The following is a 16519-nucleotide window of genomic DNA, read 5'->3' as shown; positions in this document are numbered from 1 at the left end:
ACGCCAAACATCACACATTCCATATTCTGATAGAAAGGCATGAATGACAGATGCAGATTTGCTTAAAACATTGCTCTTAGTGGATGAGCGATCCAGGGCTGGGTCTAACCAGCAGTTAAAATCACCCCCCAGAAAAAGAGAGTAGACATTTAAGTCGGGCAAAGAGGAGAATAGTTGTTTAAAGAAATTCTCGTCATCTGTATTAGGAGCATACACATTTACTAGAGCAACAAGACTGTTATACAGTTTCCCACTGACAAGATAAGATAAGATAAGATAAGATAGAACTTTATTAATCCCTCGGGTGGGTTCCTCTGGGAAATTCGACTTCCAAAAAAAGCACAGCAACGACCGAAGTTACAGTTACAGAATTGTTATATATATACACACACACACACACACACACACACACACACACACACACACACACACACACACACACACACACACACACACATATATAAATACAGAGACAAATATAAATAAAATATACAAAGGGGATAAATAGAATAAATAGGAATAAAAAATAAAAATACAAGTGAATTGCACATTTCAAGTATTGAGTCTATTGCACTGTTGACTATTTACAAAAAGTATTGCACAAGGTATTGTACAGTGAGGTGAAGAGGCACTACAGCTTAGTTGTTCCCCCCTCCTTTGTCCTCCTGTTTCCCCTCCCTCTCCCCTCCAGAGAGGAGTTAAACAGTCTGATGGCGTGTGGGACAAAGGAGTTTTTAAGTCTGTTAGTTCTTGTCTTGGGGAGAAGCAACCTGTCACTGAACAGACTCTTCTGATTGTTTATGGCCGTGTGCAGAGGATGCCCAGCATTGTTCATAATGTCCATCAGTTTCTTTAATGTCCTTTTCTCTGCCACTGTCACCAGAGTGTCCAGCTTCATGCCGACCACAGAGCTAGCCTTCCTGATCAGTTTCTCCAGCCTGGATGAGTCCCTCTTTGCTGTGCTGCTCCCCCAGCACACCACAGCATAGAAAAGTACTCCAGAAACCACCGACTGGTAAAACATCCTCAGGAGCTTCCTGCAGATGTTAAAAGACCTCAGCCTCCTGAGGAAGTACAGTCGGCTTTTTTATACAGGTGCTCTGTGTTGCATGACCAGTCCAGTTTATTGTCCACCCACAGCCCGAGGTACTTGTACTTGTTGACCACCTCCACCTCCTCCCCCTCTATCTGAACCGGCAGTGGACCTTCTCTGGACCTCCCGAAGTCCACAACCAGTTCCTTAGTCTTTGAGGTGTTGAGTTGCAGGTGGTTTGTGTGACTCCATGCGACAAAGTTCCTCACCAGACTTCTTTACTCCTCTTCCTGATCATCCCAGATACACCCCATGATGGCCGTGTCATCTGCAAACTTCTGAATGTGGCATAATTCAGAGTTGTAGCAGAAGTCAGAGGTGTACAGGGTGAAGAGAAGAGGGGACAGCACAGTTCCCTGTGGTGCTCCTGTGCTGCTGACCACAGTGTCAGACGTGATGTCCTTCAGCCTGACGTACTGTGGTCTGTCGGTGAGGTAGTCGGAGATCCAAGCCACCAGGCAGGGGTCCACCTCCATCCTGTTCAGTTTTTCCTGAAGCATACAGGGCCGGATGGTATTAAAGGCACTGGAAAAGTCAAGAAACAGGATCCTGACCGTGCCTTTTCCCCCATCCAGGTGTGAGTGGGCTCTGTGTAGGAGGTACAGGATGGCATCCTCCACTCCGACACCCGCCTTGTATGCAAACTGTAGTGGGTCCTGGGCATGTTGTACCTGTGGTCGGAGGAGGTTGAGGAAGAGCCGCTCTAGAGTCTTCATAAGATGTGACGTCAGTGCCACCGGTCGGAAGTCATTCAGCTCATTGGGCCGGTTCTTTTTGGGGACCGGGACGATGCAGGATGTCTTCCATAGGGCGGGCACTCTCCCCAGTCGCAGACTGAGGTTGAAGACTCGTTGTAGCGGCTCCCCAAGTTCAGCAGCACACACCTTAAGCATCCTAGGACACACCTTGTCTGGGCCTGCTGCCTTTCTGGGGCGAAGCTTCCTCAGTTGCCTCCTGACCTGATCCACTGTGACACTGGGAGGTGTTTGGGAGGAGGGGAGGGGGGGAGATGTCTTGCTGCTGAGAGAGGGATTGGAGGAGGGGGGTGTCATGGTGTCAGGAAGGGGGGGAAGCGAGGGAGGCAGGAGAGTGGGGAGAGGACTCTGTAGTGAAGGTGAGGGTGAGGGTGGGGGGGTTGTGGGCTGGTCAAACCTGTTGAAGAAGTTGTTGAGTTCGTTTGCCTTCTCCACAGTCCCCCCCACTGTGCTTTTCTTGGTGTTGTGGCCTGTGATGGTTTTCACACCATTCCAGACCTCCCTCATATTGTTCCTCTCCAACTTCTGCTCCACCTTCCTCCTGTAGGTGTCCTTTGCTTCCCTCAGGCAGCGTTTCACCTCCCGCTGTGCTGCTTTCATCTCCTCCTTCACTTTGCTCCTGAAAGCCTTCTTCTTCATGTTGAGGACTATGACTATGACATATCTACCATATTTGTCTGCTATGACATTGTGGGCCTCAAAGGGAATGTTCTGCCTGACCAATATAGAGACCCCACGTGCCCTAGCTTGGAAAAGTGAGTGAAAACACTGGCCCCTCCAACGGGAGAAGAGACGGACATTATCAGAGGCCCTGACGTGGGTCTCCTGCAGGAAAGCCACGTCAGTGTTACGGTGTTTAACATGTGACAAAACCCTCCGTCTCTTGACTGGATGATTTAGACCTTTAACATTCCAGCTTAGAAAGTTCAATTGCAGACTCATCTGATTTGTAGAGCAAAGAAACTATGCACACTGGCCTTAGATGATAAGAACAGAATAACTTTACAGTGGGTGGAAATTAGTTCAGAACAGGTTAAAAAAAAGAACAGTGTATGAGGTTCAAAGCAGTGACCCTTACCCTCCCCAAACCCTCCCCACAACAGAAAATGGCTGCCAAAAAAAAGAACAAGAACAAGCAGCGAGCTCTTCAAACTTAACATATTTAGAGTGTTACTCCTCCTGTCTATGATACCAATAACCTAGGTATTGAAGCAGTCGAACCACTGCTCCGGTGGCCATAGCATAGTAAGCTGAAACCCCTTATAATACTGTTAAGTTTCGAAACTGTATCAGCCACCAAGTCCAAATGTAATTGCTGGAGTGTTTCAAAGCAGAGTCCAAGTATGTAAACAAACAACCAAACACAAAAAGATGATGTAGTTCAATAAGTACTACCGTTATAACTGAATTATTGAATAAGAACAGACAGAAGGCTACGAGTAGATAACAAAACTCCCCGTCTCCGTGCAACAGGTATTACGTCATTAGCCAACGGGTAGAAGTCAATGAGGTTGTCTCCTTATTTAACAAAGAAAACAAAATAAGATTATCGAGTTAAATTAAAGTAATAATCAGCATTTCAGTGCTATAGCACTCAGACTACATCGCTACACTCGGAGAGGAAAAGCAACGTCTTACGTGGATCCCGACTGCGCCTCCATACCTATATGGAATGTTTGGTACCTGCATTTGGTGCCATTGTTTTATCAGTAATAATTCTTCACGGGGCTTCCGGAGCCTTTGGGAGCCTCTCAATGTACTGTTGAGCCTGGTCCACGGAGCTGAAAAACTTTCTGGCGCCTCTGGCCTGCGTTATGCGAAGCCGTGCTGGGAAGAGGAGAGCCGGCCTCAGGCCTCGCCCGTAGAGCTCCGACATAATGTCCTTGTACTGCGCCCGCTGATTGAGGACCTCGGGGCTGTAGTCTTCCACAATTCGGATAGGCACGCCTCGGTAGTCGAATTTCCCTCTCCTCCTAGCTTCTCGGATGATGAGGTCCTTGATCTGGTATCGGTGCAGGCGGATGATCACCGGGCGAGGTGGGCGTCCCACGGGCGGCTTCGCTGCGAGGGAGCGGTGCGCTCTATCGAGCTGCGGTGGAGACTGAAGTATTTCTTTGCCCAATAACTCACAGAGAAGGTTGGAAAAGAAGTGAGTGGGGCGCCCACTTTCAGTGTCTTCAGGCAGTCCAAGGACGCGGATGTTCTGACGCCTGCTACGGCTCTCCAGGTCAGTGACTTTGTTCTTTAGCTGGTTGTTGTCTTCGCGAAGAGCGGCACACGTGTTTTCAAGGTCAGCGACACGTTGGCTCAGGTCTTCAGTTGCAAGCTCCAAGGATGAAACTCTCTCGGCCTGTTCCTCTTGGGCTTGTCGTACCTGGTCCAGTTTTGAATCGAGGGCGTTAAATGAGGTCTTAAATTCAGATGCCAACTCTCGGTGCTGCTGGAGCAGCGTGGTGATAGCCTCCAGTGTTAAGCTAGCGTCCTCCTTTTTGTTCGCTTTTGCACTCTTAGCAGCCATTGGAAAGGGTCAAAAGTGTTCAAAACACTAGAAAAGTAGTTACGAGTGTAAGCGACTTAAAGGTGGCAGTTGAAGGGGTGAAACTGGTCAAAGCGGCGTTAAGTTCACCACAGCAGCTCGTTCCTGCGTCTATTCGGGTCGCATGCTGACCGGAAGTCCTAAATATCCCACTTTAAGCTTTACTTAAAGCTTACCTGTCAGCCACGTTGAAATGGTCACGCCTGAGGCCCGCTCTTTACTCAAACAGCACGGTAAAGAAGTGGTCCTTGACCACTTGGTTTTTAATGGGTTCCCGAAGTCCCGCGGGTGCCACTCGGGCTAACTGGACGCCGCCAGGCCTGACCACGCATCTGTGATCAGGAGTCGATGCCACACGCTGAGCAACCGCGCTCCTAGGGATTACCGTCCCCGTCCTAAATAATTTAAATAAATTTAAAAGCACCACTGTCGATTCCACAGTTAAATTATCTGGTGCCCGAGTCCAACCCTGCTAATCAATGTGGGAATAAAATCCCCTATCCAAATGTCCTAATCTAATCTCGTTTCTTGGCTGACATAACACATTCACACACATAACACACCAACTTCAAACAGACGTCACATCAACTTTGAAATTCACCCCAGCATTAATCATAATAAGCTTTCATCAAATATTCCCCAGACTCTACTTTTATTTATCACAAATTATTACAATAGGGTTTTACCATGGGTGTTTGTGTAACTATTGTCACTGAATAAAAGCCTGCTTGGGGACGCTGGATTTTTGGAGTTGTCTGGGATCATGTGAGGAGCTTGTAGCTCCAAGATCCTGATCCGACACTTCCCTTGCAAGTTTAAAACCGATCGAGCTCTGATCGTCTTGATTCGTTCATGGTGATAAATCTCTGAACTAGTGGAGCCTGCGAGTGCAGACCTAACAGTAGCGATAGTGTCTGTCTCCTGAATCCAAACTGGAAGCTGATTCCACAGAAGAGGGGCCTGAAAACTGGATTCTACCTGGTGCGCTGTGCTGATCATGCGTGTTCATATACGTGGCAACAGCAGACGTGCGTAGATCAACAATGGGTAATATGGAGTGCAGGAGAGAGTACGACCATGCAGCGTTAAAAGCGTGGAAGTACTTATATTACTTCAAGTGTTATTCTGTAAAAAGTGGCAAAAACATTATCGTCCGTTGTACACTCTGCGAAAAATTACACTTCAAATCTGAACAAGCACCTAGCACGCTACCATGGGAACGGAAATTCACAGAGAAACCACCAGATCCCCCACTGATATGACCACCGGCCCCACTCCTGCTAAACAGGTGAAAATAGATTTTTTCACATAGTTTTTTTTTTAAAACTGTTGTATAGAATTACATTTTTGCTTGATGCGATTTCCCTAAAATTAAGAGATTAAAAATAATAAAACAATTTTTAAAAAGAGACTTTTCCATTTGACTGAATTTTTATATGATGGATTATGCATAAAAATAGAACTGGGCTGAAAGGTCTATTGCTTTATTAAGTATTCAGGTGTGTACCAAAAAGTAACTAAGTAATAAGTAAATAATTACTTTTGAAATTAAGTAATCAGTAATGTAACGGTATAACATTTTTTGAGAAGTAATCAGTAATAAGTAACTAATTACTTTTTTCCAAGTAACTTGAACAACACTGATCCACACACAAACACTAGAGAACAATCAGCCACCGCTTCTATTCTTACAAACGTCACAATTTGCAATAATAACAGTTTGAATGTTTTTATTCACATGAAAGTGTTTCTACATATGAATCATTAACAACTGTCAGATTTAATGTGATTTCTAAACAGAGAAAATCTCAGCTTTGTGTTTTGTGTTCGCATTAGACCTGATATAACAAAGAAAAGAAAGAAAGAAAGAAAAGATTTTTTTCTCATCAAAGTTTATAAATCAAGTGTACAGTTAGCTTTGATTTAGAAGCAGCGCAGTATGAAAGAGATGTTTCACAGAACATTTACCAGAGACAGACGCTGACTAATATGCTACAGTTCATCTTTATTCTTTTCTAGTTGTGTTAGTGTTGCCATAACTCTGCGTAGGTTCTTTTCATTGTGATTGATTTCTGCAGCTGTTGTCTCAAAGTACTTATTCATGTACTCCTTGCCGGCTCCCACGAAAGTCTGTAGGTCATCCATTAAATCCAGCACTGGTGTAAGCAGTGATGTAAAACGTTTCACTGACTTCAAAAGTTCGTACAAAGGATCCATGAGACGTTTAACATCATCAAGGACAGCAGGAACATAGGCTTTGTCTAAATTATTTTCAGCCTGGAGGACAAAAATAAACCAAATTAATGTAACAAAATATACAAAAGTATGTAGTGTAAAGAGTGCAAACAGACTTTTGTATGATGGGAAATTGTTTTTTTGTTTTAGTTGTCATAGCAAAGCATGTTTTTCTGTTTGGAGTCTGTCAACATCCATGTCATTGACAGACTCACCTTCCTTCTTGCTGTTTCCTTTTGTAATTTTTCAACGTTTCCTTTCAGCTCCTCCTGCAAAACCAGAAAGAACGTCAACAAACATGCGTGCGAAACATGTAACTGGGACAAAATGAGCATTTTAAAAGTAAGGAGAAAAGCTTAACCAGTGATCGGACGGTCATGATTTAATGGTAAAAGTGGTTAATTAAAAGTTACATTCTTTATTAAAACAACAACAACAAAAAGAAAGTTAACAGTCAGTTTACCAGTTCGCCCTTGTTTATCAGTGAACTTGAAAGATGGAGCAGACACAGCAAAATCCTAACTAAGCCTTCGGTAGTTGTGACACCACTCATGGTCAACTGTGCCGCTGCCATCAAAGTTTCTGAAACACATGAGAAAGTATCAATAAGGATTTAAGGAAATAAAGATTTGTAAAGAAATGTACAAAGAGAACTTTCTAAGTTTAAGAGATGTTGCATGAAAATCTGCCTGCAATATGTTTTGAGTCAAAGCACCTCTTTCATTTGAATTCCAAAAAGTCACGTTCTGCTTACATGAAAATATCAGCTTCTTTTACATGAACTACTGTGACCTTGAAAGACCTTCCACAGTGAACAAAACGAAACAGAGACTATATTCAGAATATGCATGTGCGTGCATGGATTTATACTAGCTGTCTGTGTATCCTAAATGCACAGACACTGTGGGTACATCAGGGAGTGCATCTGAGATCAGATATAAGATAAGATAAGATAAGAATAACTCGTTATTGTCATTGCACATTCATATTTGGTACAATAGTACAATGGAATTGGAAACTGTCCCACATCGGCACTAAACACAACTAAACACAACACAACATGTAGTGGATTTTTAAAAAGTGAAAATAAAAAAAGGATGAATTAATAAATGACACAATGAATGTTTATTGCACATAAAACTAAAACTAAAACCTCTGGAAAAGGCTGCTGCTGCTGCCATCGCTTGTAAAAGTGGACCAAGTGCTCAGCTTGAGAAAAAGTTGAGAAAACAGAGAAATTTGGAACAATAGATTTTTAAAAATGCTGCAAATGCTTTATATACAAAGTGACTCAACCCACAGGGAACACAGTCAGATGTGAGTCGCCCTTTCACTTTTGTTTTCAACAAAGTGTTTCTGTCCAGGGTGTACCCCGCCTCTCACCCTATGATAGCTGGGATAGGCTCCAGCGCCCCCGCGACTCTGAACAGGATAAGCTGAAGCGAATGGATGGATGGATGGTGTCATGGCTACTGAACGGACCCACGCGCAGACAGTTCTTTCAACGAAACAAAAAGGGGATTTATTTACAATAGGGATCACCTTAGTGCAAAATATATGTACAGTGAGTTGGGAGGGGGTCCAGGGCTCCAGGGAGAGAAGGGGGGGGGGGGGGGGGGGGGAATCCACACACACGCTTCCTCTTCCACTCAGTCACCGCCACCGTTCCTCCGCACACACGCACTCCTCTTCAGCCGCACTCGCTCCAACACTCCACACACTGCCCCACTTGGACAGGTCCGGTAATTCGGTCCAGAATCTACAGACAGAAGGTCAAGGTTAGTTCCACAACATAAAACACGTGTAAGCGATCCTTCTTTGAATATGCCGCGAGCACGAACTCAGGTGGTTCGACGTTCCAGCAGTGAGCTGCTCTGTGCCACTGCCTTAAATAGCAGCTGGGGAAATCAGCCGGATCAGCCGCAGGTGGACACCATCCACAGGGGTGCGTGGGCCAAGAGTGAGAGCCCGTAATGAGCTCCACCCAGGCAGAGAGGAGGAGGAGAGACAAAAAAAACCAAAACTAACAACAACAAAACCTGTAGCGAGCGTGGGCCAACCAGAGAGACACGGGGACCGTGACAGATGGTTTCTGTTTGTCTAGTCTGCTTTATAGGAATAGAAGCCCATCAGCTATTGTTATGACATACCATGACAAAACACGCTTTTCTTTCAGTTTGACACTTCATAAAACGTGTCATAAGTGGATTGTGAATTATGTTATATATTTTTATTAGTGTTTAAGAAGTGTCCTGATTTCGTATTTGAGGTAAGAGACAAACGACTGGAGGTCCATTGTGCGTCAAAACAATGATTTTATTAAAGCACACACGTGTGTGGGAAAGATGAGCTCTGCAAAACATCAGCCTCGATCTCCCCAGAACAGTAAACGAGCAGTCATATATATAACATAGTCGATGACAAGCATCATGCGTCAAAGCAGATAAGAAACATGCATCAGTTCCAGTAATTCCGACCTTGGACATATTCTAAAAAAGAACAGTTCCTTCCTCTGTTCCTCCGCCACCGCCAGATGCTTCCTGTTATTTCACTTACTGCACTTCACTTATTTGTGGAACTAAACTGTCAGGTATGCAGGTAAAACAACTTTGCAGTTTCGAGCAAAACAAGTCTATATACTGTGTATGTGTGTTCAGGCAGACTATGTGTCTTGACCTCAGTGCATGACCTCACTCGACAAACAAAGACATCTTAGAAGTATACTTCCTGACTCCGTTCGAGTCATCTGTTACTAGGCAAACTCCAATGCAGCAGGCTGCTGAACACACACAGGCCTCTATTCTGTTTACAGGTTATATGTAGTGTATTGTATTGTAAGCATGTATGCAATTCTTTCATGGCTCCAGGTCACCTTAACTTCCTATTGATCGGCCAGACGTCGCGCTGACCGAAGCTTCAGACCATTAATTAACTTGACCGAGCTTCAACTCTTTAATTAGCACAAAATGCAATATGGATAACATGGTTACAGTTGCACCTGCAATGAAAGATTATTATGTAATTATGCTCACACCTGAAATACAAACTTTAATGTAACATCAACAGTTTCAATAAATGCTCTAATGAAATGATAATGATAAATGATACGTAATGCAACAGTAATGATAATGTTATGAATAGTAACAGTAAAATAATATTCTAATCTCTACACTCCTCCTCTTTGGCAGAAGAGGTTTGTTTTCTTTTGGTACAGTATGACTCTCAACTTGCTATACTAGTTACATACTTGTAATTCTTTCAGTTTAAGGGAAGAAAGAAAATAATATATACTAGGCTTTTATAAAGCATGTCTGCTATATTCAAATGATAGAAGATTCTTTTAAAAAGTACACACAGAGCAGTTAGTATGATATGATTTATTTTAACTTTATTTATTTAGGGCCAGCCCTCATTGTTGTTGTTGAGAATTCAAGTTAAATAGAATGTGTCCTTATAGTATGTCCAATAAATCTCTACTGAATTAATCCTAGAATAAAATCTAGAATCAAGCACACAAACAGATGATTCTCTGAGCGTTCAAGACAATCTTTCACACATTCTTCTTCATCTAGTTGCTCTGATGTGAGACTTTGTGAAAAAAAGACTTGCTGGACTGTTTGTGTGGCTCGTTGGTCTAGGGGTATGATTCTCACTTTGGGTGTGAGAGGTCCCGGGTTCAAATCCTGGACGAGCCCACGTGTTGTCTATAGAGCCTCTCAGCTGCCACATGCTGTTTAGGCTCCATTTGAAAGAATCTCTGCAGCTGCACACATGTTCCCATAGTCCCTCATACAGGGACAGCTAACAGATCTGATATGAAGGATGTTGTTGGCCTTGTTCTTATTGTTTACCATTTAAATTCTCCAAAAAGTTTTTCTAAGGTAATTATTTGTTATTCAAGATAACACAGAGTTTTATTTTAGATTAAATAAGAGAATTCAATTCAAACTTGTACACAGAACTACTACAATACACAGTTATGTATCATATATTATAAATGTGTAACTCTCTCACACGACTTTAACAATATGCATGTGGAAGAACGCACATCAGTTTTACTGATACACAAAAGGGCCAAAAATAAACATCAGTAAACATTAGTACTTCAGTACCACGAAGGAATCTCTTTCAGTGCATTATGCACACATGTAACTTATGTACCAAGTGAAATAAAATATTACAGATGAAAATTATGTGATGATTTTAACTGCAAAATTCAGATTGTAGGGTCAAAATGTGACTTAATTTGTGGTGTAAGGTTTCTGGTTATGAAGCTTGACGCTGTCATGCTCATCTGTATGACTATATGCTCATGCCACTGTGTTGATTGCAGGTGGGTGCATGCTCCATGTTGCAGGGTTTTTCTTCAGGTACTCTTTTTTTGTCCGCCATGATCTAAACACATGCACCTCATTGGAAGCTCTAAATAACCCACCTAAATTGGTTCTTAATTTAAAATTAAAAGTGAAAATTAGACGAAAGCTTATTTGTGACAATCTAAGAAACATGTAATTGAAGCTGCTCCTCTTTGCTGTGGGCAGGTTTGAGAGCTGCCACCTGGGCTTCGCTGGAGGGCAGCAGGAGCAGCCTCAGCACCTCACTCCTCCTCCGCCTGCAAGAACACCTCTGCTGTGACCTGGAAAATGCCTAAGGAAGCTTTTCCCTTTTCACTTTGGGTGTAAGCGGTCCTGGGTTCAAATCCCTGATGAGCCTGTTTGGTTTTTGGGGCTTTGCTGTTGAACTGTTCATGCAAGTCCTGGGAAACTGTAATTTGCTATTTTCAGATGTCATAAAAACTCCCTCAAAAGCCTTCAGCTGATCCAAAATGCTGGAGCGAGAGTACTGGCAGGGCCTAGAAAGAGAGAGCATAACGTTCAAGACTGAAGATTTTTTATTTGTCACATGCATAGTCATTAAATTACAAAACAAACAGTGAAATGTCTCCTGAACTGCTCCTTTGACTGTACAAAAAAAGACATTATATACAATAAGTAAATAGATTTTAAAAGTCTGGAAATTTTAAATCAAAAATCTGAAAATGTACTTTGTGCAAATGGAGTGTTAAAGTGTCTTGTGCCATATTAGCACAGCAACGTATTGACAGAGCTGTGCAAGTAAACAAGTGACCAGAGTAATATAAACAGAGTAATTCAACTGAGTGACCAGAGAAGTGTAAACAGTAATGCGACCAGGGTAGTGTGAACAGATTGATATACTTTCACGTATACCTGGGGTCCAGCATGTTACCTCTTGTTGTGTACACCGACCACAACCCACTTGTGTTCCTTACTCGCATGTTTAATCATAACCAGCGCCTTATGCGCTCGGCTCTGTTGTTGCAGGAATACAACTTAAGTATTCACCATAAGAAGGGGTCTGAAAATGTTTTAGCTGATGGTCTGTCCCGCTTGTAAACATGTTTTGCTGTGTTTGTTCTTTGTTTTTGTTCACACTCTTTAATGTCTGCTTCTGCCCAACATAGGTGGTATTTTAAGGGGAGGGGTGGCCCCGCCTTCCTCTATGGAAATCAAAGTGTTCCAGGACTCACGGGGGATTGGCTGGCCCGGACCTATGCCCGCCCCACCTTCATTCAGGTCAGAGCGTGCCAGACCACTCACACCATTGGCTGCTGAGGGAGCCTTGAGTACGACAGACCAATGACACAGCTGCCTGCAATCACCTGAGAAGATAAAAGGCTGAGGATTCTTCATTCGTGGAGGGACTTGTTGATTTGAACAGACTGTGGAGACGGTCCCTCCTGCCTTTGCACTGCTGCCATGTGAGCCTTTGTTTTGAGTTGCCTCCTGTGAGATGTTTAGATGAGTAGTGTTCTACTGGTGTTATTGGTGTTACTGGAGTTGTTATGTTTGTTTAAAATCACTCTATTGCCTAGTGAGTTGTTTCACTAACGGTTTTCAGTTGTGTTAATAAACCTTATGTTTTTCTTTTTATCTAACCCCCTAGTCTCTGGGCTCGTTTATGTTACGTCCACTGTCGCCTAGCAGAGCCGGGTCGTAACACAGAGCATAAACTAACACGTCACTTGGAGATAACTGTAGATTTTTCCTTCATGGTTTCAAATGTAAGCTGGCTGATTTGGTTCATTTTTGTTTTAAACTGAGCAAACCTGGTCTTCTCCTGAGGACTGCTGCAGGTGACATGCGAGCATGTTAATTTATTAAAAAAACCAACAGCAAAAACCCCCCAAAATAGAATGAAACTCATTTCAGGAGACAAATAGCACTGATAGAGACATTTTTTTTGTACAGATGATTGGCAAACGGAAAGTTTCTAAAGAGTCGTGCACACACAAGTAGACTACTACAACATGCTACTTAGTTAGGAGAGTTTGGGAATGACAACTAGACCCAAACATTGTCATCGAAACAAAAACACAAAAAGCTGAGGGGAGGGAATAGAGAGGAGGAAAGCTGAGCTGGCAGCGGGGTTGCTGGAGGAAGGCTGCGCCGCCTCGCCAGCTTAGATCTGCAGGGAGATTTTTACGTTGTGAGGAGAAGGGAATGTTTTTGAAGGGTGCAGAAGCTGCACGTTTGACTGTGGTGTGAGAGGAGCGTGTGTGTCTGTGTGTGTGTACCTTATCGTTCCTGCTCGCAGAGGATTAAAAGCGTACAGCCAGTCGTTCATGTCGTTCTCGTTGTTGGCCAGCAGGAGGATGCCTCCATGTTTTGTGCACACTGCAAATGTGTTGGGCGTCTGAAAAGAAAACATCACATTATATTCATGTTCATTCAAATGATAAATCCCAGTCCATTTGCCATTTCATCAATCAACGTGCACCAAAACAATTTGAATGAATTCTCATTAAAAGACAAACGTGTTACATCCAGCCTTTCTCTATCCTGCCTCAAACCTTAAGCATGGCCTGCTGGTCTTCGCTGTATTCCACCTGTGCTGTGGAGAGGTTGAGGACGCCTCGCTCCACGGGGTCCTGGTCGCTGTTGTAGATGAAGTCGTAGGGCCGGCGAACAACCACAAAATGCTTCCCCCATGAGTTAGAGCGAGGCTCCACGAAGCTTAGAAAACCCTTCTTGGACACAACAGATCTGAAAAGAAGAGATTTTATTCATTTATTTATTTTTTTAAGAGAGCGCTTGTTTTTCTGAGGAAGAAGCAGAGTTGGTTTGTTTCCAGCTGAAATCATCCAGGCTCAGGAATTTGAATCGATCCACATCATTTCTGCTTGAACTAGAGAACATGAGTGTCGACTTACATTTGGTCTGTGAGACACATGTCATAGTGACAGTATTTGGGTTAATATGGCATTACTCACCCTGGTCGCATTTCTTCACCTTATATTATTTCTCACCTTGCAGTCACTGATGCTGTTCACCAGCTGCTTGTATTCAGTATTGAAGGTGTGTGTCAGAAGGCGCAGGCACTACAACACAACAGGAACAAGACCGATCAGCTCCGAGCAGAGAAGGAAGAAGGCAGCAACAAGAACGCCCACTAAGCCCACGTTTTTCTCACCTTGGTGGCCAGCTCCTTCTCACGCTTTCAAAGGTGGTGCTGGAGATCTGCGAGGAGACGGAGGTGGATGTGGACAGAGTGCCGGAGCTCACGCTGGGGGACAGAGACTCACTCAGGGACTTGGTGGTGGGAGCTGTTCCCACGGGAGCCGCCTCTCCCAGAAGGTGACGGGTCTTTTCCACCTGGACGAAAGATGGGGGCGAATGTGAGGTGGGGAGAAGAGGGGAGGTTAGTCATGTAAAGTCTGTACTCTAAGAAAAGACTTTTTAGAATAGCACTTTGGTCTTTGAGCTGAAAAGTCATTTTTCCCTCTACGATATTAAACAGATTTATTTCTTTATGAATCTTTTAAGGCCCCACCTCCTGCAGCTGCTCCATCTTCTCCAGCTCCCACTGGTGCTCTAGGATGAGGCTATCTCCTCTGGGCCTCCAGCCGGCCAGGTTCTCCTCTCCACGCACATAAGCCACTGATGTGTCCAGGACCTTCCTCCTCCTCCTCTGCATCCCTGCTCAGGACATGAGCCCTCATTAGGATGAAGCTCTCCACAGAATTATGATAAAACAGCTGCCGTTCTTTAAACATGTTTCATGGCCGCTCACCTGGGCTTCCAGTGTCAGACATCTTACACAAGCTCAGCTCGTAGATCCCAGTCACTCGGTTGCTATAATGAAGCAGAAGTTTTGAACAAGGAAACTTTGTAACGAAATGCCAACGACCGCCTGTCTGTTTTCAGGGCTGTATTTGAAGCCATGCTCCAATCAGGCAAAGTTTTAAGTGTTGCACATTTCGATGGGTTTCTTTCAGCTGACATAGTTTCCATTTGGGTCATGTGGTGTTAGATACCCCAGCGTGTGGTCATAGGGTGAAGAGCCCGGACGATTAGTGGGATTTTAGGTGTGGTGTAAAAATGACGCTGCAACTTTAAAAACGTTGTTGCTTTAAGGATTAACGTACAACCATACTTGGGCTGAGTTTGACACTGGTTCTCTTCAGTAATTAAAATAGCTTTAACACATGATAAGATCAAATGTCAGCTACACTGTGACAGTCGAGGGGCCACACTCAGATATATTTATTCGCTTGTTCTCTTTGTGTGATAAGAGTTTCCATCTGAATTTAACCCCTGTGTGGGGCTGATCTTTCATTTCATTTTATTTCAAGCTCAGATTCTTTGCCTTTGGCACATTTTCTGTGACGAGACTTCAAACCATTCCCACCGTCCTTATTAATCAACATGGTGAAGTGATTCTTCGCAAGGTGATGGGATAGGAAGAGTTTCAGAAAATGAGGCCTTTTGTCTTTATTGGAGAGGTCAGTGCAGACAGGACGGATGGGGGGAAGGCGAGGGGGGAATGACACACAGGAAACGGTGTTGGTCAGACCCAAAGACAGGCGTGGGCAGTGAGGACTCTCACCTTCAGACTCACTGTCTAATCAGTCTGACAGTGAGTCTGTCATGAATCGCCGTGCGGCAGGCAGGAGTAGGACCCAAAATGCAGGACTCACAGGCACGAGGGAATGAACTCAAAACTCAGCTTTATTCGCTGGCAGAACAAATATACAAACTAAACTAAACTGGGAAACCACAAACTAAGAACTCACAGAGAGACACAGGGAGATCCACACACGGCATGAGGGACGACGTCACGCTGAACAGAGGGAGACGCAGACAGAAATACACAGAGGGTTAACGAGGGGAGTGGGAACACACGGGGAACACAGGTGACACTGATAATCATAACGAGACAGGGCGGGGTGAACTGAACACTGACGGGAGAGGTGAAACAGGAAGTACAGAGGAGAGAGAGCACGAGTAGAACACCAACGTAACGGGCAGGGGAGACACGGAATAAACACGAAAGGGGACGAGGGCTCATAAATACATAGAGGGCACACAGGGGGAAGAGAGAGCACGGGGAGAACTTAGACATAATGGGCAGGGGAAGCATGGAATAAAACATAAGGAGAGACGAGGGCTCACAGATACACAAAGGGGCACACAGGGAGACATGAAGGGCAAGGGATCAAAACTAGCAGCCATAGAATAAATCACACACAAGTACAATAATACGAAAATCACAAAGAACTAAAAACGCTGGGTCAGGAGACCCAGGACCGTGACAGAGTCTGAAGACAGAGCAACCCAACACACGTTACTATGTTCATCATCATCATCATTGTTTATTTATATAGCACTTTAAAAACACACAAGGCTGACCAAACTGCTGAACAATAGAAACATAATAGATACCATAAGAATAATAAATACGATACAATAATAAACATAGCGAAAAACAATAAAATACAAGTCAGTCAACCACTGAGTCAAAAGCCAGTGAATAAAAATGCTTTTTCAATCTGGATTTAAAAACCAGCACTGATGTCGATTGCCTAATGTGAAGAGGAAG

The 16519-nt window shown here is 43.8% G+C and overlaps 1 protein-coding gene across 1 annotated transcript; it reads right to left on the bottom strand.

Moving 5' to 3' along the window:
• Positions 1-13664: 13664 nt before the first annotated feature.
• LOC308387289 (kinesin-like protein KIF1B) lies at positions 13665-14736 on the bottom strand. The gene is made up of 4 exons (XM_080867239.1): positions 14711-14736; positions 14471-14616; positions 14111-14292; positions 13665-14018 (listed from the first exon to the last, which is right to left on the bottom strand). Exons 1-4 carry the CDS (start codon positions 14730-14732, stop codon positions 14003-14005), a joined length of 366 nt encoding a protein of 121 aa, XP_080723365.1. The 5' UTR covers positions 14733-14736; the 3' UTR covers positions 13665-14002.
• Between the last annotated feature and the right edge of the window lie 1783 nt (positions 14737-16519).

This window comes from Rhamphochromis sp. 'chilingali', assembly GCF_963969265.1.
Source record: "Rhamphochromis sp. 'chilingali' genome assembly, chromosome: 19".
Taxonomy (NCBI): Eukaryota; Metazoa; Chordata; class Actinopteri; order Cichliformes; family Cichlidae; genus Rhamphochromis; species Rhamphochromis sp. 'chilingali'.
This window is presented reverse-complemented; position numbering and strand designations above follow the sequence as displayed.